General features: G+C 38.8%; 1 protein-coding gene across 1 annotated transcript; it reads left to right on the forward strand.

Moving 5' to 3' along the window:
- The first annotated feature begins 6,379 nt into the window (after positions 1–6,379).
- Positions 6,380–7,805, forward strand: LOC117792642. Its single transcript, XM_034632855.1, has 2 exons — positions 6,380–6,386; positions 6,451–7,805. The coding sequence occupies exons 1-2, from the start codon at positions 6,380–6,382 to the stop codon at positions 7,803–7,805; spliced, it is 1,362 nt and encodes a 453-aa protein (XP_034488746.1).
- The last annotated feature ends 17,620 nt before the right edge of the window (positions 7,806–25,425 follow it).

A 25,425-nucleotide genomic window follows, 5' to 3' on the forward strand; every position in this document is an offset into this window, starting at 1 on the left:
ATATTTATTTCAAAAGCTAAACATGGTAGCATTCACCGGGGTAAGGACTCTGATGTATTTTTTATGTCTTTGCTTCTTTTTTATTGCCTTTAAATTGCGCTCGTTACATTTCTTGAGGTTGCATGACAAAAGTCTAGAAGAATCTGAATTATTTCAAATCGTTTCTAATGTAGAAAAATTGTACCGCAAAAAAAAGTAATATTTAATTTTATAATTTCATTTTGTAAGTAACTTTTTTAAAATGCTTGTAGTTATTCACAGTTTTAAAAGTCAATGTACACGTATTGATATAGGCCAAATTTCTATAGAAAGAAAAAAATGTATAAATCCGGGAAAAATTACATAAATTTTGTATAATACAAATCAAAAAATTGGAGATAAATTTAATTTACACAATAAAAATTAAAAGAGTTTTTTTTTTATGAGTATAGAATACATAAAATACTCGTATCATGTACTGCCAAGCACAATCAATTGGCCTACCTCAAAACTAAACATATCTGGTGTAACTTCAATAATTCTGTTTAGGTTCCGCAAATTGCACTCAACCTAATTATGCAAAACTGCCAATATTGTACACAGATATATGCATAAGTACCACACCTATTCATACATCAGTATAGTTGAATTGATACATGAATAGCTTGTGGGAATGTCGGTTAAGTAGCTCATTAAGTATTACATTTCATTTGATTGATATGCCTTTTCAAACAATACAACTCAAACTCATTCACATCAGTTCATATTTTAAAGTAGGAGGCTTTGATTACGGCAATAAAAAATGTTTGAGTGTAGATACGTTGCTCATTTGCTTGATTGGAGATACTTGCTGTATAAGTACACGTAGTTGGGCTACTTTAAGAGAGTAATTTCACTTGAACGTTGAATAATGTTGAGTATAATTGATTTTTAAAAATAAAAAAATATCAAATTTAAAGCATTTCGTGCTACTTGTTGAGCTTAAATCCTCACTTGGTCACAAATGCGACTGACTTTTCCAGGTTTCAAAATCCTGTGTACATGCTGTATTGAGTGGAGCAGCTGTGAGTGGAGTTAGAGTCCATATCAATGATCCTGACCGTTCCTGCATCGCCATATTCTGCTGTTCTCTTTATTGTGGTATTTGCAGTTGCGGCAGTTACATCATTATCCTCATTATGTCCTGCATGGCTGGATCTAAGCACCAAGTCCAAACACTGTTCAGGAGCTCAAGCATCCAAGGAGGAGGCTTTCCATGCCAAATGCTTTTGATGCATTGTATTAGTGCATGCTAGTAATTATAATTAATTAAATGACGGACTTACAGGTTACTCAATATATGCATGTATCAAAGAACTGTAAATGGGGTTAAGTGAGGTCTTAGGTTGCTTCACATTATGTCTGAATTAAACTTACAGTTATTGCAATGAGAATAAAACAAACCAATCGGGAAAACCTTTTTTTAAATTATTTCTTAAAAAAGGACTTTAATTCATTAAGGTGTGTAAACTACTTTGAATGTAATCGGTTTAGTGATTGCCACACTAAATGCACAACGTTTAATTATCCTCTTTACAACAAGAGAAGCCCGATACTCAAAATTGACTATCAATGACCAGTTGAGTTTGAAAAGCAAACAACCAATTTGGCTCAAGATACAATGCAAACTGTGCGGAAAAGTCAAACTAAACTTTGGTGAGCTGCAATTTTCAATTAAAATTCCAGTTGGCGATTCAATTAAACTCTAATTAAACGACATTTTTCCACTGAGCATTCGCAGCCCTTTGACAGAGCCCTTTTGCCAGTCTCAGAATTCAGTGCTCAGTTCTCAGACTTTATTTCTCAGTTCTCAATGTGCCAGCCACTATAGCAGTGACAGCTCATCTGGCAACAAGGTCCACAAAGGGCTGTGGTGAGTGGGCACTGAAGAGCTGCCAACAGGATAAGCCAAGTCGACAAATGCGCTGCAGGAGTGATAAATGAAGGCGTCAAAGGCGGACAAGGAAGAGGAATAAATGTCATAAAGGGAAAAAAATCGAAATCAAAGGCAAAGTTTTTCCTATATTTTTCTTTATTTTTTTTTTATTTGCCTTCCCTTTTCTGGCTAAGCTCAATGCAAAAGGGTTAATATCTGCCCAGCTCGGCTGTGTATTCTGGTTTTTACCTTATGCCGCTCAAAGTGAATATTTTGCCGGTATTCAGAGAGAAATAAGTTTGCAAAAAACATTAGCGATTCCACAGAAATTGTATCCAGGTGAGTTAGACTTAAGAAAATTGCAATTCCAAGAAGCGGCTTAGAGATCAGCAGATCAGTTTGAACATACATATCTGAGAAACTATAACATAACATGTAAATATTATGATATCCATTAAAGCACGATAGGATAATAAACTCGAAAATTATTCAAGACAAAATTTGGATATGGATATACAAATTTAATTAATGTGCAATCATGTTACTTCTTACATTCTTTTCACTTTAATTTTCCAGTATTTCTGATAAGTTTTAAGTTTACTTGCTTCTGCCAATCACTTGTTCGGGGCTCGAAGCGTGTCAAAGCATCAACTAATTATAAGTATTTTAAAAGCAGATCCAGCCAGAGTTAAGCGCAACGCCTTTGTATAATTTTCCGGTTATTTGGATGCGTCAATGTCTTGCAGTGACAGGGTTGTCACGGCCAGCCAGTCATCCGGTTACAGTATATCGAATTACATAAACTACATAATTGCATATCTGTCTAATTAGAAAAGTTTCAGCGTTGCGAAAGACTTTGGCGGTGCAACTTTGTGGAAATGCAACCGCGTGCCGCCTTCCGGGTAGTCTATGTTAAGAACTTCAGTGCTGCTTTGCATATCGTTAAGATATCGTTATGCCAACTGAGCAAGATTGACAACCATTAACAAATTATTTGCTGACCAACATGGAATACGAAATGTTGTATCTGGCCGCAAATAAGGGATGCTTATTCAACGGAATGACAACTCAGCAAAAGTTATTGTTGCCGACTAATACGGTAATCCGATTTGGGATTGCAAATTCATAAAATTAATTTTTAATAAAAAGGAAAAGCGCAGAGCCCAAACAGGACGCAAACGGGGCACAAACAATAATGGCCCAGAAAGGCGGACGTGATCGACGTTAAAAACAACAAGGGGGCTCCGCCCCCTGCTCGCTTCGCTCGCCTACCCCCGGCTCGCTTCGCTCGCGGTGAGGTGCGGCTACAGTCGAGCACGCTCGACAGTAGGATACCCTGAGCCCATGTACTCTTTTATAAAGTTGATTGTTGCCCATTTTCAATGGGCTCAGGTATCAAAATTACACACGCGAAACTATGAACAACTTTCGGTTTTCTGAAGTCACTGTGCTTATCACTGCAGACTACGTTATTAATGCCTCACTGAACTAATACATCATTCGACGATTACGACTTGCGATTTACCAATTTATCAATTTCTAACTAATTTTAAATAAGTTTAATATAATAAACTTTAATATAATAAACTTATTTAAAATTAATTAGAAATTGATAAATTGGTAAATCGCAAGTCGTAATCGTAATCGCTTGCAATCGATGTAGCGTGTGTCAAGAGTAGCCACAAACTACAACTTTGCTCAGCCTGCAATCTGGCAGCACCCATTTTCCTCTCTCACTCTCTCCCACTTACGCAACAAATTCAAGCCTGCCAAAGGCTGCTGCAGTGCGCGCGAAATTTGAAATAAAAGGCAATGTCTAATTTTATGAGATTCTTAAAGCGGAAAATGCTAAGTTTTTTTACAACGATAATAAGCAGATACTTATTATATATATGTAAGGAATCGAAAATATTAATAACTAAAATTATTATTTTGCAGCTTTCAGTGCTCGGCAAGATGCAAGAGTAGTGCTGCAAAATGATCGCTATTTCTCTCATGCAATTTCTTACATAGCTATCAGCTTCTGCTGATTTTTGCCATGCAAAATACATATTTATATATTAACACAATTATATTTTAATCAAATTGTATATTTGTATATACATAAATTATACATTAACATTTTCATTACATGATATCGATAATATTTATGCTTATCGCTTAATTCTTATTTGGTACCCAAAAAAAAATGGGTACTAATTCGTTCTGTCTTTGTGCGCGCCTTGCATACAAACGTGAACATGCTGTCTCGCTCGCACGTTTGATTTGCCATCCAAATGTAATTATTCAACTAAATCTAAATTCCGAAATAACTTCTTTATTTATGGGTCAATCGCTTTGAAATTTTCAGGGTCGTTTAATACGCATACTTCTCAACTGATTGTTCAGTTAGGGAGTGCTATGTCAAAAATTGCGCCTGTAAATAGTTTTGTGCAATTTGTGGGCGAAGGGGGCGTGGCATCAAAAATTGGAAACAAACTTGACCTGCGTATGGTATTCACAAACCTGCATTCCAAATTTGAAGTCTCTAGCACTTACAGTCTCTGAGATCGACGCGTTCAAACAGACGGACAGACAGACGGACAGACGGACAGACGGACATAGCTCAATCGACTTGGCTGTTGATCCTGATCAAGAATATATATACTTTGGGGGGTCTACCATGCTCCCTTCTGCCTGTTACATACATTCTGCCAAACACATTATACCCTTTTTTGCCCATTTTCAATGGGCTCAGGGTATAAAAACGGAGGTGGGCCAAGCGGCATCATTCGCATAAATTTCAACTAATTACAATTTCAGTGTCCGGTGCCCCCCACACACCACTTTGATGGAAAAACCATAACAATTACAAGTACAAATACAAATGTGGTAAAAAATAACCAGAGCGATTTAAAAAAAGAAAGGCAAGCCACACACACACACACACACCCAACGGCAGAAACAGATGACGGTTATGGCCAGTGCGCTTAATGGCTGAACGTGAATGCTGTGTATGAGTGTGTGAGTGTACGAGTGTATGGGTACAAGAATCAGAATGGCCATTTTGTGGTCATGGCCGGGCCAACAACAGCCAACAATTGCGAGGGTGCATTGATGCGTTTGCTCGCGTCTTTGTATTTGTATTTGTGTTTGTACTTTTGGCTTTGTGCTGTTAAACCCATCGGGAGCCGGCAGCCCCGTCGCGACCACAGTGAAAACTCATTAATTTATTCTTCTCTTCGTTTGTTGAACTTAAAATAACAGCGTTAATCCGCTTAGCGCCGTCGTTGACTAAAACAATGACAACAACACGAACAATATTCGCTTTACTCGTTGCCCGACAACGCGGAGGTTGAGGTTGCCCTCCGGCATGGATGGGGGGGAGGGGCGGTGTGGTAGGAGGTAGTTTCACTGCGGTTTGCTATCCAACTGAATCCGACTGCTGACAATGACTATGACTATGACGACGCCCAGCAAACAAAATGAATTAAGGAAACCGCAATGACATAGTTACAGTGGCAAACGCACATCTAGACAGAGCAGCAACGCAATCCCTTCCTCTTCCTTGCCAGACACACACTCACACACACATGTACTAGTACTCGGACATATATATCGAGTCACATTCATGTAGATATCCGTTTAAGGCCAACAGAAATTCTGTTGCAGAAGTCGTACTTGGTCATAAAGTTTGAATACAAAAGGCAGACGAGACTAAAACATCAGAAGTTGGTTACTGGGTCCAATTGAAATTTAGGGGAACATAAGAAACATATATACATACATATGTATACATATGTATGAGAACGTATACTTTAAGTGAAAAGTTTGCAACTTTGTTAGAACTTGTGGCAACAATGGGTCGAACCATGTGACCATGAAGTCAAGTGACTGACCGCGCCATAAAGTTGTTTACCCGATAGGCTCTTGGCTTTGGTAATTATAAAGGAAATCAATAAACCAGATTAGTTATTAATTTATTTAGCGTCCACTAAAACCAGTCGCCAGAAAGTAATTGTTGGAAATTGAATAAAAAATAATTTCAAAAAGGAAAAATCAAATTATAAACATACTTGCTATAAGCACAATTTGGAACTTGAATAAATATTATACAATTTTTACAACGATACAAATAGTGTCTAGTATCGATATTATTTCGCTTAATATATTGGTACATACATAATAAAATAATTAAATTGCGACTTATTCTAATTAGTAAAAGTTTTGATTTTTGAAAAAAAAACTTGTTTTTATTTTGAACTTCGCTCAAATTAAAATTATTTGTGGAACAAAAGTTTAATTCGCTTGATCTTATTTTCAAGGCGAAATATTTTTATAGAATCGCATCGTGTCACGCTTTGGTGCAGCTAATCGAATCGATAACGATAACAATGTTTATGGGTTCCGCACGCGCATTGGCAACTCTAGTAGTATGTGAAAAGGGAATAGTTTTAAAAGCTCGCTAAATTTAGCAAAGACATGCGTAGATATATGCATGTTAAGATGTCGAGTAAGTCTTAACTAATAAATGGGAGTACATTTTCTTAGCTTAGACATACATTAATAATCTACAGATGAAGCTAATCAGGATTCTTCGGCAAAGCCTACATCGGTTTCTTCTTCATTGCCAAACTCAACGGACCCTCCAACTTTCAAACAAATCTATGCGACATTGCGCTTTTGCCTAAGATATGCAAATAGTACTGCCAATATCTTCAACCGGCTTATAACGTTGCTGGAGACAACTGACATAATCACCATCACTTCGATGCTGCCCAAGGAGGAGCTGGAGAGGTTTGTGCCGATGATGGCACAGCGTATGACGCGAATTCGCATGGATATCGGTGACATTGGCAAATTCAAGACACTTTCTCAAGCAGGAGGTGTGTCTGAGTTGCCACTGATCCGCAGGTGCGATTTGGTGCCACCCAAGTTGAGGCGGAGTGATGCCAACAAGTCGGGTCAGTTAATGATCTTGGGTCAACTGCTGCCCCGACTCGAGCATTTGAATATGCAGGCTTCCATTGCGGATCCGTTTCCGGTCAACTTGAGGCATCTGCACACATTAATTGTACACCAGAGTGTCTACCAAGAGATGCTGGATCGCATCTGCGATAACTGCCCTCTGCTGCAGCAACTATATGTGCGAAACGAGGCACGTCCAAACACTTCCCTGGACATAGCGCACATTGTGAAGTGCGAGCAGTTGAGGGACTTGCAGCTTCCGCTGATGCTGCATACACCGGTGGCAGTGTGCTACCTGAAGAACTTGAAGACTTTGACATTGCAGCGCCAGCAGCTTTGGCCGGACATGGACTGGTTGCCCATCGTCAGGGACATAATCAACGCTAAACGCGACTCGTTACAACGCCTAAGCCTTGATGGCGCTTGGCTGACCATACCGCTGGATCTACATTTGTTGCAGCTGTACCGCTGCTGGGCACTGAGAGACGTGCTCCTGAGCAACTGCAAGCTGGCAGATCCAACTGGTCATGTGAGCCTTCCCCTCAGTTGCCAACGATTCAGCTTAATGGATTGCAGTGTGAGCACTCCGCTCTACTTTCTAAGGAACAGTGCACAGATGCAGCTGCTCGAGCTTCACAAATGTCAGTTTGCTAACCGTGGTGGAAAACTGTTAATGGAACTACTGAAGCAACGACAGCGTCTGCCCATTTTGAATCCTCTTCAGCTGCATTTTAGCGACTCCACACCATTGCGTTCAGAACTCCTCAGCTGGGACCAAAAACAACGCCAGGCGTGGGAGGAATGCCTGCAGATCCGGGAGCTGAATGACTACAAGATGAATTGGAAACAGAAGTTGGCTACGATTATCATGACATTTGGTGATCCTGTTAACTATACTCCCGATTTGGATCAACTAAATGAGTTTTCACATCTAACTCCTGCCGAGCTCCTAAGAGATCTTTAGTTTTTCTACTTAATTAATTTTTTTTAAAGTAAAATAACCTTTTAAGTTTCTTATTTATCTCTGTTATTTTCATAATTTTCCAATTTTTTCCAATAATGTTTCAAACTTTTTATATTTGATATTTGTTTATGTATTGGATATGCTATGCGATCTGCCAAATATCAAACATGATAAGGTAATTTTGGTTGAGCTTCTCAATGAATGATACTTAGTTCCTGGATTTGCTGGAAACAAGTACTATGTAAAGAATAGCATGGAACCGTTTGAATTAGATAAGATACTTTACTACTTAAACCAAAAAGATTATTATTTATCCATCAACTAACAGCTGACAAGCTGATCATTTATCTGACATTTAATAGCACCAATTCCCGAATTTATTTGCTACACAATAAATTTGCTTATACTTAAAACTTAAACTTTGTAAGATGCAGTCAAATTAAAGCAATTCAATTGAAGGGAATATCCCTGATGATTAAATTGCTTAAAATTTTTTTTATATACGTTTATAATGACAAACAAATACAATTTATATGATCAATCGCCGTGATTGGCGACGACCCGGCCAAATTCTCGACGAGTCTAATTTGGTTTTGCTGTTTAGTGGTTTAAGCCCAACCGTATTCACCAACACACTGAACACACCCCTTGGGCCAAATAAGACAATCGATATTCGATAATATTTAGCAAAAGGAAGTGACAAGCAGAGCCAAGCCAGAGGCAACGTTTGGGTCAACATCGATGTCTGTCGCCAAAAAGGGCGGAAACTCGTCCAAATAAACTGTATAAAGCTTCGGAGCTTTGAAATCCGATGACAGACTACAAAAATACGGGTAAGTGCTATACCAAAAATAAAAAAGAAAGAAAGAAAATACAAAAAAATTGGAGAAAATTGACAAAAAGAATATAAAAAACAATGAAAATGCCCCGAATGCATGCTAAATAGAGGATTTAGGTAAATGGAATTCTAGGCATTTTCGCATTTGCCATGGAAATTGAATATAAACTGCGTATATGTGTGTTGTGTGTGTGTGTGTGCCCTTTTGTCTTTCGGATGTGTATATGGGTGTGTATGAGTGGGCGCTTCTGGGTGTGTGCGGCGTGTGTGAGCGTTAGTTTGATAGCGACGACCAATGTTAATAGCCAAAGTTTAGCCAAAGATTTCTTTTTATTATGTGAAAATTTATTAAAGCCTTTAGGCTAGAACGAAGGATTTTAATCGTTTTACCCATTGCTTTTGTTGTTGTGGTGGCTGCTTCTATGTTGTCATCATTTCCTTGCGTCCTTGAGCACTGGAATCGGAATAATTGTTAGTTAGCTGAGCAGCTCTTGCCTTCGTTCTTGGAACACAGCTCTGACAGGTCTGGGACTGCGAGTCCAGCTGTTGATGATGACGTTGTTGTTGTTGGCTTTCTCAAAATGCTTTAAGCTAGTTTAATGGCTTCCCAAGTTCTGGTAAAAGGGCTACGATAGCTACTTATCAGTAAGAGAAGGCGTGCTAAATATTTCATAACAAAAAAATATAAAAATAAAACGGGTTCGACTTGAAAAAGCTAAACAGTTACTTTAAAAAACTCAATGTACCCATGGTGAAAGTAAAATAGTTAAAAAGTTGATTGTTTTGCTGCATCAGATTTCCGTTAATTTTCTGTGCAGTATACCTATATATGTAGAAACAGAGGGAAAGAGAGAGAGAGAGAGAGTGAGAGAGGAAGAAAGTAAAAGAGGGGGAGAGTGTGAGTAGCATTTAAGAGTATAGCTGGAACAATTTTAGATATTTTCTTTTACTCACTTTACTTAACTTCCTTGTTTAGCTGTTTTAACTTCCGTTTTTGCTGCTGGCGCTTCGTTGTTTCATTTCTCATTGCCTTTTTTACATGCGCTTTTGTAGTTTACTCACTGTCACTTTGGGTGTCTTCGCGGCAATTTCACGACAATGACAACGACCACGACAACGCCCTGTGTCGTACCGTATCGTATCGTATCGTATCGTCCAGCAGATAGCTGGGCAACAATGTTGGCGACAGTTACCATTGAGAATTAGCGCGGTCTGTAATAAGGATCGTCATCGCCCCCATAATCATTGGCCTGTGTAAACCAGCACTTAGCGTGGTCATTTCGCTTGCAGTCGCCGAGCCAAGGGACTGGACCATGGCCGAGATACGCCTGCATAGTATGCACTGCAGTAAACTGTTGGCCATGGCTGGCCATGCTGACGTATTTTGCTACTAGCTGGAACACTTGGGCGCAAATGGTTGCGCGCTTTGTGCGGCTTCCGCCTCGTCAGCTAATACCCAAATGGATGTTTAGTGTAAGTCGCCGTCATTGTCGCCGACGTACCATTGTTTTGGGCATCCGTGCCCAGTTGCTGTATTGTCATTTCCTTGTATCCTTTCTCCTTTAGCCGGCTTTGTGGACCCGGATCCGGCTTCAGGTCTCTCTTCGTGTCCTGTGTCTCAGTCGGGCAACGCAATTACGTTACTTGTTATTGTTGACGGACTTGAAGCTGTTGTCCGTGTCGGATCTGGAGATGGAGTTGGAGTCGCAGTCGGAGCTGTTGCTTACTTCTGCTTAAAACTTAATGACACTTTCAGTTAATTATCGCGGTGGATTTGCAAAATTAAGCGATTTGGGTATGCTCGGTAATTACGAGGGATTATGTGGCTGCCCTTTTTTCCTTCCTTCTTCTCCTATTTCTCGTATTATTTTTCGGCCATCTCTTTTAACATCGACCGCAACAGCGTGCTACCGAACCGATTGGCAGGTTGTGGTTAACAAATCAGATTTTAGAATTATACGAAGTTTGTGTACTTAAAAGGAATTTAAGAAAGGGTTTAATGCCCATCAAATTCCTTGTTTTGTTCAACATTTTGACTGGTTTTTAATGAACTTTTCGGGCTTGACGAGACACCAATATAACTTGATTGCGTTATATAATTTTAGTCAGTCCTCTAACTACGATTAAAATTCACAATTGACAATTATTTTTACCATATTTTTTTAGAGTAATTTTCACAAGCAAACAAAAGCAAGCGATTTTAAATTAATCATATTAATCAAAAGCAGGGCTAGAACTTTATTAAGTACACTTCACTTTTGTGTAACTAAATTTATGTTTTTTATAGAAACTGGACTTTTTGTAACACATTAACTATTATACTATTATTATTCTGCAAATTGCTAGACTTCTTTAGAAACTTCAATGCATGTTCCAGTATAATTATTAGTTCTGGCAAAACAAAATTGTGCTTCATATATTTCTTATTTTAATTATAAACTTAGTTTTTAATGTATCAAAGTTTACCCTAACGTTGAAGTTAATTTCATAAAATGCAATTTAATTTCAACCTGGCACATTAGACTTCAATTAATTGGCAATTTTGCGAAATTTCTAAAAAGTTTGCGTGTGAGGAACAAATTCTTGTATTAATATTAATGCATTGCTTTTGCTCTGATGCTGTTTTTGTTTTACCTGCAGTCAAGGGGCCACATGCGGAATCGAGCCTGAAGCTGAGTCTAACGTGAGCAAATAATTTGTGCGTTGAGCTAAGCGTAAAGCCCAAACGCAACCACACAGAAAGTTTTTAGACAACAGTTTTCAAAGTTTTACAAGTGGTGCAGAAAAACAGCAAAGCGCTGTGGGGTAATATGGAGGGGTAGAGGTGGTTGGCAACGTCAAATGGCAACGACGATGGAGCTGAGATGCGGCTGCAGCAGCGCCAAGTTGTATTTGCCCACTTAGACAAGAAACGAGTTAAAATTTATAGGTATTTCGGCTAAAATCTCGCAAAGTATAAACCACTTAGAAAAGGCAGCAGGGGCACGGGGCACGGGGCACGGGGCACGGGGCAAGGGGCATTGGGCGAAAACAGCGGCGCAAACATTTTGGAATTTTGTCTTGAAAACGGCATTCTTTTTTTGTGCTCCTTGTTGCTGTTGCACTTCGAACGCATAAATCAGCCATGAGGAGCGCCAAGTGGCAAACCTCCTCCTCTTTACCCTCTTTACCATCATGGGCTTTCCTATAAGAACCTGTGTATTTGTTTGGTTTGGTTTAAAATCAGCAGCAGGTAAAAGCTAACAACAATAATGGCTATATTCCTTGCAAGTGCTCAGAACACAGAAAGCCCCATTGCTTGTCTATAAACTTTTATTCGCAGCAAAGTTTGTATTATTTTTTTTTTTTTATTATATTTTTCACACGGCTTCTCAAAAGTTTCAGGATATTATTGCTAGATACCCCGTTCTGTAAAGATAACATTTACACATTACAGGGTATAGCACAAGTGCACGCCCCGTCTCCACTTCATTGGCTTAAAAGCTCTTCACTTTTGGTTCGTTGCAAAAAAAAAAAAAAAGGATTTCATTTAATTTCCGTGGTCATTCATGTGAAGTGGTCTGGCTCGCATTTCCAGAGTCCACGAGAGGTGAAAATTGTAAGGGAATGTTGGCAACTGGCAGCCTATTAGCAAGTGGCTTTAACAATGCTCCGCATTTCCATACAAAAAGGCTTTTATTTACTCTGTTGCTGTCATTTCTTTATTACACACTTGCAAGACAATAGAATAAGTACTCCAGTGCACTTTGTAACTTTTAAAGTCACAAAGGCCCATTGACTCAGAGGTTGTCATTCCAGAGACTTTTAACAGCAGTCTTCCTTTTAACCATTCAATTTATCATCTGAATTTCGATTATAGCTGGGGAAATAAATATAAATAACTTCCCAAAAAAAGTTATTTTTTGCTGTCACTTCACTTTGCTTCGATGAAGTCAAAATCTTTTTTTAAGTCTCTTCCCAAGACTTTAGGCTTAAGAAGATTTATTTAATATTTAAGTCAGGTGCTAAGGACTTATCATAAATTAGCATTTTAATTAATTCGATTGCAGACGTTAATTCCTTTGGGACCACATCATGCTGCAATCGCGCTTTGACGTGGTCATACCGGAAATTATGTTGGGCTTGTTTTGACATATATTTCAGACATTTTGTTGCCTAGTGCTTGAAGGTCTGTAACGCTAACCTGCCAGTGCTATGAAGTCCTTGGAGCTTTCAGCATCCTTACTCAATGGACATCCGGTGATGTTTTAATAATTTAATTTTTTTTGCCCACTTTTGCTGGATCTGAGTTATCGCTACAAATCAGGCTGAACCTTAGCATGATGTTTGGTCAAATGCACGCGACTGGGCCTGTGCGTCGTCATCGTCCTGTTTTATTTTTTTTTTTTTTTTGCTTGGGCCAAGTGCTGGTCGCTGGTGTCAGCATTGAGATCCAACGAAGCAGAAACTTGGCAAAGGCAGCCGGATACGTGGGTGGCTCATTGGCTCAGTGGCTCTGTGGAGATGTCTTGAAATCTTAGTTGGCGGAAATTGTCTGTTGTTGCGATATCCTGCTGCGTTTTATATTCGCGTTATGAACTCTCTTCTTTACCTGTGCTTGTGAGTATTTGTGTGACTGGTGCATGGTGGATGGATTAATGGTAGCAACGTCTGTTGCACACTTTTCCTGCTTCCCCCCTAGATTTAGCACATTATGGGCAACTGTCTCACCTTAGCCACCATCATCAGAGTTCCGTTTTTGCGTGTGTCTCTGTCCGGCTTTGTTTCATCTGCGCGTTCTTATAAAAGTTTTAATTAATTTTCATATTTTATTCAGTACTTCACCTGGGAGAATGCTTTGAATCTAAATGACGCACTGCTGGCCAGCTTCAAACTTCATCTAAATAAATGATATGTTGGTAAGGTTGCTGATTTACAGTCGAGTCTGGATGTAGTGAACTAATTCTTTTATTTAATTACCACAATTTTTAGCTTGCCCATCATACTTTAACCCTATCAAAGTTTATTTATTTAAAATTGTAAACCAGAAAAGCTTACACACTTATTATAATATTTCATCAGTACATACTATATTTAACAGAAAATCATATTGATGTGCCCATTAGAAATATCATTATTTTATGAGCCTCTTTAAAGAATTTTTTCACTTGCATCTGTTTAACCTAGAAGCTTTCAAGTTGCTGGCTAAAAATAAAGTATTTCGGAGTCGTCTCACATACATATATACTCACATACACCTATACAGTGACAGCAAATGCAACTGGTGCACTAATGAATATTTATAAAGCAACCCTTTTATTCCCCCCATTGTTCCTGGTCAAAGCGACAGATTTTAATTTATTCGTTCGCACGACTTTCATTTGTTTCACTTTCGTCATGGAATTTCTAAGCGGGGCACAAACTTTCAGATAGTAAACCCCGCTCTGTATCGCCTAACATAGTGCTTTCCCTAAGAGACAGTCAACAATCAAGTGACAAGGAGACAGAATGGAAAACAACACAATTTTACTACTGAAATCATTTAAAGCATACGTAAAAGAGAGAGAGCAGTAGAAAGAGGCACAGAGTGTGTGTGTGTGTAAGAAAGAAAAAGAGGCAGACTGGGACAGGCAAAGGCGCATTCAGAACAAGAGCTTAGTAAGAGATTTTCCAAGATTCTTCTTTTGTTGCATTTCAATTTTGTGTGTTTTGCTATTGCATTTCAAGTTCGACACTTGAAGTGCCTTTTGTAGTTATCATAAGCTCGAGTTTGTTGATGCTGATGGTCTTGCATGTGTGTAATACACACTGTGTATGTTTAACAAATTCATTTGCAATTGCGATTCAAGCGAGACGTCTGTCTTTATGAAGCCCCTTTTATTGTGGAATCAAATCATTCAATTAAATTGATATAAAAAATATTTTTCATCTGTTTTTATTGAACATTTTTGGTTCCTGCTGCACAATTTGACAATTTCTATTGCAATTCAATTGAATTTCAGTTACAGAATTAAGTGCCAAATTCACCTTCTATTCTTTTCATAAGACATCGAAGATATATTTTAATTGAAATAAGGAGTGTTGTATCAATATTAATTTTTGTTGACGTGCTGTTCAAGCAGTTTTAAATGGAAACTCAATATGTTTTCATAGAATGCAATTATAATGGATTAACACCTAAAATGGTATTGTTTATTTTATATTATTGTTTGCTTTTTGGTTTCTGTTGCATCACTTGGTATACATATTTGAATTCATTTAAAGACATCCACTTTTGTCAATTTATCAATTCGAATTTTAATTGAAATTAAATCCTTAAACAAAGAAACGAATGACTTATTCTTGTTCTCTACTGTCCTTCGTATTTTAATTGGAAAATAATAATAACACTTACTAATTAATTGGTCACATATACAAATCTCTAGAGATTTTTTTAAGTTAAACGTCTTTTAAAATTCAAGTGAAATAATTTTGGTAAATTTGATTTTGAAAATAATTTCTATGTTAAAATAAATTATTTTAAATGAAAAACTTTTAGGTTGTATTTAAGTATTACTTATTATTTTATGACATCGAAAGTAACATGTTATGTTTATGATATGTTTTAATTTTCAGTTAGTGTTGTTCTTTCTTTGTGTGTGTGAGTCACAGAGTGTGACTAACCTACTTTATCTTTATAATGAGGGGTACGATTGCCAGTGAAGTTACAGTGATTTCTGGTGCGGTTATTGTTAAGTGCTGAATAAATAAATGCAAATTCTTCAAGATTATAAATTGTATGCAGTTGTAAACAGTTTCAGGACAACGGAATGCAACTGGAACTAGGCGATGGGAGGTAGTAGTCGGGATCTGGGTAATGGGAACTGGTAGCTGATGTGCCACAGTTGCATAAAATTGCATACGGAAAACTGCACACCACATTTTCTGGGCCAGCGTCGATGTCGATGCCGTTGCTTATGCGGAGCGAGCGGTTTCCTCGGTTTCCTCCGCCCGTTTTCGGTGCGACGTATGCATCGCTATGGCGTCCTTCGAGGACATTTCGGTTGCGAGGCACGTTTTAAAGGCTTGATTTATGCGCACTAACTTGGATTTTACAGCGCGCTCGGCACTCGCTTCATCTCTTACACCCTCTGCTATCGCATCTCCTCCCACTCGTATGTCCTTCTTTTCAGCTGGGCTCGAGCTCCGGCCTCGGCTCCGGCTCTGTCGCTGGGGCTGAAGCTGTCAGTGTCGTATGGAAAGGATTATTTAGAGTCAGCAGCGGCTTGCAAGCGTCTCAGCGATAAGAGCGCACAACTAACGGCAATGGGAGGAGGCGATGCGTCGGAGGCTCGCGACTGCTGATGACGACGAAAAGTGCTCCGATCAACGGCTCTTGCTACAGTCAGGGGAGGCTAGATGTAATGGGGTGGACAGCAAGCAACTAAACCCAGACACACAGACACAATGTGAGCCACAAGGGCAAAACGGAAGCTCTGTGTCAGCTGTGCAGTTTCCACCAAAATATCAGGCACTTTAGCCACAGATAAAGCTGTCGTCCTTTGTTGTGCGTGTGTGTGTCTATGAGAGTATGTGAGTGTGTGTGAGGGCGACATCATAAAATACGCCTCGACGGACCCCAAATACAACGAGACTCAGAAGTCGTGCATCCTTTTCTTTACTTAATGTGTACCTTCAGCTCACTGGTTGTGGTTTTCATCCGTTTCCAAATACTTTTAGAGTAAAAATAATAAAATCATTTTTCGAGCTTCAATTTAACTATAGTCGTAAATTATAGTTCCAATATTTAATAAAAATATAGTCGTTATATTTAGAGCATTTAATTACTTACAATTATTATTTGTTAGTTCTAAAAAGGACACATAAAGGAATCAATTTCAAATCGCTTTCCAATATAATTATCCTTTGAATCGGAGTTGGAAATTTAATTAAGTAAATAATAAATGTTAACTCAACGAACATAACGTCGTGATCAGTGATTAAAGCAATTGATTAAAAGTACGTTGCAAAAATTCAAGATCGAGTACAGGACTTGACTTGCATTCAATATTACATAGCTGGTCAGGTGCCACGAAAATGCAACAATGCTTGACCTGTCGGTCGAAGTTGAACCAAATATTTGCATCTGTCATTACGAGGGCCGAGGGTTTTGCGAATGCGAGAGTTTTGTGGGCTTTATGGAATCATAAAAGTAATTAATTGATATGTGTGCATGCTCGCGTAATTGCCGGCACAGACAAATATGCTCCATAATGAAAGCCAGTGGTGTAGGTAGAAAACTTTCTATGTGTGGGGTAGAAAACTTTCTAGAGGGGTTATTGGGAATTGTGTGTATCTTTGCAATTACAGGGAAGACCAAAAACAGACGCAAGGTTAACGCCAATTACGTACGCCACTGTCGAAAGCGATACAAGCTCTGCAATTTTTCAGCTTTTGCTGTTTTCCATAATCCCTCTTTCCCCATAATGATAACGAGGATACCATCGCAAACTCTGGTGCCCTTCGGTCCTTCCTGGTGCACTCCAACCCACTGCAGCTGACCAATCGTAATGAAACTTAACAATTACATGCTGCAAGGCTCGAATTAAATTTTGAGTTGTGGCCCTTTTTTATTGCAGCTGATAATTGCAATGTTATAAAATTCCCCTGTTCGATAGGCAGAGTTCAGTTTACTGGTTTGGGTTCGAGGCTCTCCAATTCGCAAAGCTGAACGTTGCTTTCAACTTTCGTTACGCATTTTAATTATCGAGTCGTACGAGCATACTTAATGACAATGCTGGAAAACTTGCAAGCAAATCTCTGAATCATTAAAGTAATGATAAATGCATAGGAAAAATTATGCATTAACGAATTGCATGAAATTAATTGATTGAACCTATATTGTTGAGTCAAGCTCAGAATATATTGAAATCCATGTTGTATTTACTAATGTGAACATACTTAATAAATTTTACAAAAATTTAAAAATGTTTAACAAAATATTTTTGAACGTCAATGTCTTTTTATAGAAAAACTCTATTGTGGGTCTCAGCGCCTGTTAATATTTATTTATTTATTTTCCTGCCAGAAAAAGTGTATTTGGGATTTTTCTTATCATTACAAATGAAATCTTTTTTACCAGTATATTTTTAATTCGATTTTTATTGCCACTATATTTATATTTGTTAATTTCAACTCCAGCAAATGTTTAATTTTCCAGCTCTGGTTGTAAAGTACTAAATAGTATTATATTTATACACAGTAAATGTTATTAATAAAATGCATTTGTAAGGAAAACCAAACAAAAGCCCTCTTATGCGGTTGTTTATTGTAATGTACTCATGAACCTCTATGGAGTATTACGCATTGTAGATAAACAATAATTACGCACATTTAAACACACGCAAATTAACTTGAATTCATGCCAGTGTGTGGGCGAGTGTGTGTGTAATGTGTTTGTAATGTGTGTGTGGTTTGGTTGGTGGCTACGACAGCATCAGTATCTGCATACGAGTGCTGATATCTGGGTAGGGTGGGGTGTATCAGCTGGATAGGGTGGGTCATTACAGATTTATGGCAACGCACTGTAGGTGTGCACGATTTATGCACAGTTTGCTGAGAGCGACAACAGTAACGATGCCAACAAATCACAGTCAGAACATAGCAACACCAGCAACAACAACAGAAACAACAACAACAACAATGATGAAGATGAGAATGATGATTATGTGGCATTGGCATCAAGAAGCGCAACAGCATCAACAATAACAATAACATCCACAACAACAACAACAACTAATGGCCAACAGCTTTGGTAACAATGCCAAATGCAAACTTAGCCAGAATGTGGGAGTTGTATGAGTGTGAGCGTGTGTGCTATATACTGATTGTCCACTTACACAATATGCAGGAGACTCAGGAGTCTGTAAGTCCATTTGCGCTTTTGAATAAAGCCATATCACGTAATGTGTGGTCGGTCGGTCAGCTTGGAGCGGAAATGGAAACGCCACACAAATCGTGGCCTAATGATCAGCTTTTATTTAATTAATTGCTGATAACAGTTTCATACCACTTTCGGAAATCTGCCACGGGCTAACGGCCAAAGCAGCTGTCATTTTGACTCAATCTGCATAGATAATATACATAATCATATAATAATTATGCTACAGTGATTATATTATGAATAGTAAATGCAAATGCGATTGAATTCTCTATATTCGAGACTCTCTAATGCCAGCTCTCAATTCGTGCGGTTGTTTGTGGAAAATGAAAGGAGAAATAGAGAGAAAGGGAGGTATAGATAGAGCATTTAGCATCAACTACCGAATTCTCTTTCTGCTGTGTTATGAGATTAAAGAAAAATTAAAGGAAATATAGAAACATAGGGGCGAAAAACGAGAAAGATATCCTGTTTAGTTACTTGGGAAATCGGTTCTCTTCACGATATATGTTAAGGAGTTAATTATTTTGAGGAGTATACGGTAATGTATTCCACATTTCACTCATTCTTCACTTCATTCTGTACATTCCACACTCCACATACCGCAGCATTCAGCATCCACAGCCAGTAATTAACTTAACGGTGCACATGCTTCTCAGCTTCTCTTCATTTAGTTACAATTTGGGGTTTGGCGAGAGTGTGAGGTGTGTGTGAGTGGGAGAGGGGGAGGGGGAGGGGGAGGTTGGGTAGTTAGGAGATCATTACAAGCGGGTGTTGCGTTCACAAATTGCAACAATTTTAACGTCTCGCTCCACATGCACATCAACTGCAACTTTTTTAAACTGTTCAACTCAAATTATATTTACGACCGGCCACAAACATTGACAGGAGGCGTGGCGGGGTAGTAAAAGTTGCAAGGGAAGAATGACATTTACTAAATGTGCAAAGCAGATACGCCAAGAAGCCAGACACAGACTCCAATTCTCTCTCGCTCTAGCCACTACTCTCTCTCTCTCTCTCTCTCTTTTTCTTTCACTGTGTCCTGTGGAATATTGGTGCGATTGCATGCGGCATCATTAAGCGCACCATTTTTGATACTTAAAACTTTTGCATCGCTCATCGCTGTTGTTGGTGGCGGTAACAACAACAACAACAACAACAACAACAGCAACAATAGCAACAGCAACAACCCCAACGATGGCAACTGAAAAGCGCAGCTTACGCCCAGTGAAAGAGACGTAATTTTTAATAGTTTCGCAATTAAATCGTAAAATTTAACAACTTTGCGCAGTTCTTAACGAAATTGCGTTGGGCGCGTCGCACAAAATCTGACACTGATGCATTTCCGTTTTCCTGACGCCTAACTTTGGCAGTGCAACCAGCGAAAACCATCTCCGAACACCATCTCCGTCTCCGTCTTCGTCTCCGTGTCCGTCTCCGTCTCCGTTCGGAGTAATGAGAACATTTCAAAGTTTGCTGATTTTCTGCTGCTGTTGCTCTTGCTCTTCGTCGTTTTCTCGATAGTCGACTCTGTGTTTTCCAGCCATTCATATCTGCGAATTAATCACATTTAAAAGTGTATAAGGAATACTATATAATGTTTCGAAAATGACCATATGATGTACTATAAAACTGCATTCATCAGCAGAATAGGTCAAACTGCTTTCGAATGATGGCATAAATAAACCATTTTGGATTAAATAATGTTTTTGCAGACTCATTTTTCTATAAGATTGAAAATATAAAAAATTTATTATGCACAAACAAATAAATGAAATTTGTTAAGCATTGAGTTGGTTTATTATAAATATATTGATATGAATGTCCTTAGACAATTTCTAAGATATGCACCTCTCTCTCTGACTTCTATCAAATGACCGTAGCTAATCTGGAACTCAAATCGGGTTTGATAAATCTTGTGACCGCAAATGTTTTTGCCAAGAAAAGGAGTCAAAGGCAGCGACTAGAATATCTCTGGAATGAAGCCATAATTTATATGCACAATGTGAAAGCCAAAAAGAAATAGAGCAAGTGCTCTATGATGTAGTTTTTGTTGTTGCTGTTGCCGTTGCCGCTGCTGCTTCTGTCATGTTGTCGTTGTCTGCTTGGAGCAGTAGGAAGGTGCAATTTATAGGAATTCCATCAATTCCAAAACCATGCTCTGTTCCAATTTCGAATCAAAGGCATCCAACTGTGCTATTTGAACTGCTGTGGGCAACGGGAAGCAGCAGGCGACCAGAGACGCCCAATGGAACATGGGTAATGGGCAAGTGTCAGCTACGCTTTGTAGGCATGACCTCCGCTTGCCCGCAGAAGCTGCAGTGTGGCACATGACCATCCGCTCATCATAAATACAAAGCAGGCAGCGCTTTGTCAGTTCGCTCCGTTCCTGACACTTTTATTGGCTCTCGTGTCGTCGCTGAAAGGTGCTCGCCAGCGATATGCCAACAGCATCCTGCAGCATCAGCTGCTGCTTGACTCCCATTCCCACTCTCCACACTCCACTCTCCATACCCCTATGCCTACCACTCCAGCAGTTTTCCCACTGCTGGACAACGCACGTCTTTGTGCAACGCAAATGAAATTGAAAATTTTTATGATGCCGATGTTGTTGGAACTTGTTGGAGCTTAGGCCACTCCAGCTCCAATGTGGTTTGCCATACCGAAAGCTGTGGCTCTTAGAGAGGGGAGGGTGCAGCTTGGCTTGTTGCCTTGTTGCTGGAATTCTGGAAATTTAAGCAGCTGTATAAAGTTAGTTAATCTGCTGCTGATTAAGATGCGGCAACTTCTTCTTGGTATTTACGGCATTGGGGGCATGGCCAGTATCATTTTAATAGCCTCCAATGGGCGACACGCGCGTCACTACAGCTCCCATTTTTCCACTCCACCCGCTTCACACCCACTTTCTTCCTATTCGCTGCTCCCAATCCCCGACTGCTGCCAATGTTTATGAGCGTTCGCTCCTTAACCGAACTGCAGCTTAAATATTTTACGAAAATTCAAGACACACCCACAAAAGTAGCTGGCAAGTAACAAGCTTAACCACAAAAGTTTTAAATAAACTTTTCATCTTGTTCTTTTTCTTGTTGTTGTTGTTGTTATTGTATTTGTTACTGTTGCTGTTGCTGGTGAAAATATTTCAGAATGCGCCCGCGCAAGCGGCATAACTATAACTTCCGATTCCGTTACCAACAAGCAACAGCAAAGTTGGAGACCAGACTCACAGAGCCCTGTAGTGGGTGCAGAAGGAACTGAGAGTGAGTCGTGGTTGAGGGGAAGGGTGTGGGAGGGGGCGTCTGTGTGGTTGTTGCGGGTGCTCGCCATGTAATACAGTTAAATATAAATTCAAAAAATATATAGAGTTTGCACAACTTTTTACTTGATTTTTTTTTCTCTCACTCTTGTTTTTTGTTGCAGCTTGTGCAATTTGCATGAGCGGCAAACACCCACGAACAACTAACAAGTTCTGCATGACAACAACAATAGCAACAACAACAGCAACAATAGCAACACGCAGCAGCAACAACAATAAGAGTGGCAAGGCAAACTTCCGGCTGATGAATAAGTGTCTGTATGGCCATGTGGCTGTGCCTTAGTGGACTGTGGGCGTGGCTCGTGGGGCGTGACTATTGCAATAGCTCGCTGCTTGTTGTTTGCTGTGTGTGTGTGTGTGTGTGGTGTGTGTGCGTGTTTAGTTTGTTTAACTGTAAAAAATAATAAAAACAACTTCCTAATTGCGAAAATAAAAATCAACAACTACCGCAGCAGCGGCTACAGCAACAACAACTTAAATGGAACAACAATGGGCTAGTAAACAAAAACTCAGTCAATATTTGCATAGCTATAAATTAAAAAAAAAAAAACTATACATATAAAACTGAAACTAATAAAATAGGCCAGCTTAAAGTAAGCATAGTATTCATTTAATTGAGTGAAAGCAAACTTAATTTGCAGTCAAATGGTTCACAAATATTAGTAGTAGTAGTATTTAATACATAAGTGAAGTTCACTGAGTGTCTGTCTTTAAAAAACATATTATATAGTTAGTCAAGATTATAAAATATTAACGAGCAGTATTATTAACCATATAGTATTTAGTTGTTCTTTGCCCATCGTATGCGCTTCACTGGCATTGCAAGAGCGCGACAGTCTGGCATAAATTTAACGCAGAACAACTCGGACTTCCGCTTTGACCGAGCGCCATGTTGCTATGCAGGCTGTGTGGACATCTCTTTTTGTCTTTATCTCTCTCGCTCTCGCTCTCGCGCTCGCTCTGTCTGTCATACTGTCTGTGGCTTTAGCTGTGGCTGTGTGCGTGTGCAAAAATACGGTTTAACAGAAAGTAAGTGGGCCCAGGGCTTACAGCAGTTTCAACAAACAAACAAACCAAATGAAGTTATACAAACGCTGATAGCGTCGGCAACAACAACAATCAGAGCAGCAAACATAGCAACAACAAATTCCGAGTTGTAGCGAACCTCAGTCAGTCCCGAGGCCTGAAAAAGTGTCGGCTCATATTAATTTCTGTTATCTCAGTAACGTTTTACATGCGTATTGCGTTGTTGTTCTTGTTGTATGTTCGCTTATATAGATATACACACATACATATATTTAGATATATATATATTCATATATTTTTGTTGTTGCTTGTGTGTATGCTCGCGAGCGCGAGTCTAGCAATAAATTTGATTTGTTTAGCAATTTGTTGCATATCGCATTGCGTATACGCCCCGTGCATTCATCTCCATGCAGTCACGTCTGTCGTCGTTGTCGTTGTTGTAGTTGTTGTTGCTGTTGTTGTTGATGCTGCTGCTGTTGTGGTGCACTTGCTGTTACCCCACAGTTGATTTAACGATGAATAACGTGTTTCGCTTTTGTTGTTGTTGTTCTTTTTGCTTCCAACTGGCAACTTTATGCGACATTTTATGCACTACAACTGACAATAATTTATATTGAAATATGTCTGTATATCTACAGATGTGCAGCACTGTCTGTGCTTGTCTCTGTTTGCCTGTGTGTGCACGACTCTGTCTGCTATTAGTTGTAAATACATGGCGTATACGCAATAATAACCAAAGGGCTTAATTTGTGATTTAATTCATTAATTGCTTGACTAACTTAAGTACTTAAGCCTTGTATGATTTAAAAGATATATTGTATATACAGTTAAGCTCTGTATGCTGGTGAAATAATTTTATAGTAAATTTATTTAATAAATCAATTAATTAAAAATAACTTGTACTAACTATCCCACTTTATTTTGCACTAAGTAGAATTTTAAATCTAATCGAATAACTTTTTGCAATTCGCTGACAAATTGCTTACTGCGGCAATTGGCAACACTTGCAACCAATTGCTCCTCGGGGAGGAGATTGCGCCAAAATGCAGTAAGCACTCGGTGCTAATGTCTCGGAGTTCGGCGCACTTTTTTAATAATTAATAACAATTTAGCATGCATTTAATTTTATTTATTACTCAATTAGGTCAGTGCCGTTACAAATTTAAGCACCCAGCGTCGGGGATACTTGTAATTAAGCGCGCGTGTAATTAAACAATTTTCAGGCCACAGGACGGAACGTTACACTCGTTCTGTCGGGAAGTGAGTCACAGAGGACTTGGTTATATTGCTCGGTTTTCGTTCTCGTTCTCGTTCTCGTTGTCGCTGACGTTGACGTTGTCCTTATTGCCTGCGAGAGCCGCGTCATTAGGGACGCTTTGTGTGCAAATTTGATTTCATAACATTTTGTCAGTGTTTCGCCTCGATTTGCCGCCTTTACGATGCACATAAATTTTACAACCAAGTTGAACTTATAAATAGTTGACGAACTGTCGCACTCTCTGTCCCCAATGAGCCAACGCCAACCCAAGATGAAGTGACGATGACGATGACGATGAAGCTAAAGTTGATGATGAGCATGAAAATAAAGATGAGAATGACGATGGGCAATGAGGACGATACTCAGCACAGCATTCGCAATAAAGATATTGAATGTAACCAATGCATAACATCAGTATAAGTTTGTTATTTATTTCGACCATCTTTCCATAATTTATTCAAATTTTTAATAAAGTTATTAAGCATTGCGGACATAAAGATGCTATTTTAAACTAACAGTTTTTTAACTGCAATGCTTAAACAGTTCCAGAATCAGCTGTGAGACAATTTAAAATATCTTAATTTTTTTATGTTTTTAACGTAATATTTCAGATGCGAAAAATGTTGCTGTGAGGAACAATTGCAATAATTTACTGGTATTTAAGCTGTTAAAATTTTAAATGAAGTGGGTCGAAAACAATTTGAATGCCATTAGCCAATATACAAGCAGTCAAAAAAACCCGAACTCATATATCACATATGTATATTTATACATACGAATATGTTTATCTGTATGTATATGCAACAGAGGCTTTTATGTGCATTCAAAATGGCAACGCGTGAAATTGTTGAACAGCAGCTGCGAAAAAAAAGAAAGAAATTCTGTGAAAGAGGCAACACAAAAACAAAAAACAGAAAATACATAAATAAAACTTCATATCTGATTGAATAATAATGTGTGCTTAAGGATTTAATGCGCTGCTGGCAGCAGCAGCTGCCACTCTGCTCGCAGGCAGGAAATGCCTGGCCGGAAAAAGCAGCCCAGACTAGATCAGGCAGCTTGTTGTATTTGTTTTGTCTTCTGACTTCTATTTGGCGATGTGTCTCTCGCTTTCCCTGCAGTAAATAGCACTTGGGATAAAAAATGCAAAATTACAACAAGAATAAAGACATCATTGAAATAAGAAAGCAAAAACTGTGTCCTTATTCCTTTGTGGAAGGAGTCCCAATGGGGAATTGGTTTGCCTGATGCTGATTGCCAAAAAGTAAAGAAAAACAGCGCAAGAGA

Source organism: Drosophila innubila (assembly GCF_004354385.1).
Source record: "Drosophila innubila isolate TH190305 chromosome 3R unlocalized genomic scaffold, UK_Dinn_1.0 2_E_3R, whole genome shotgun sequence".
Lineage (NCBI taxonomy): Eukaryota > Metazoa > Arthropoda > Insecta > Diptera > Drosophilidae > Drosophila > Drosophila innubila.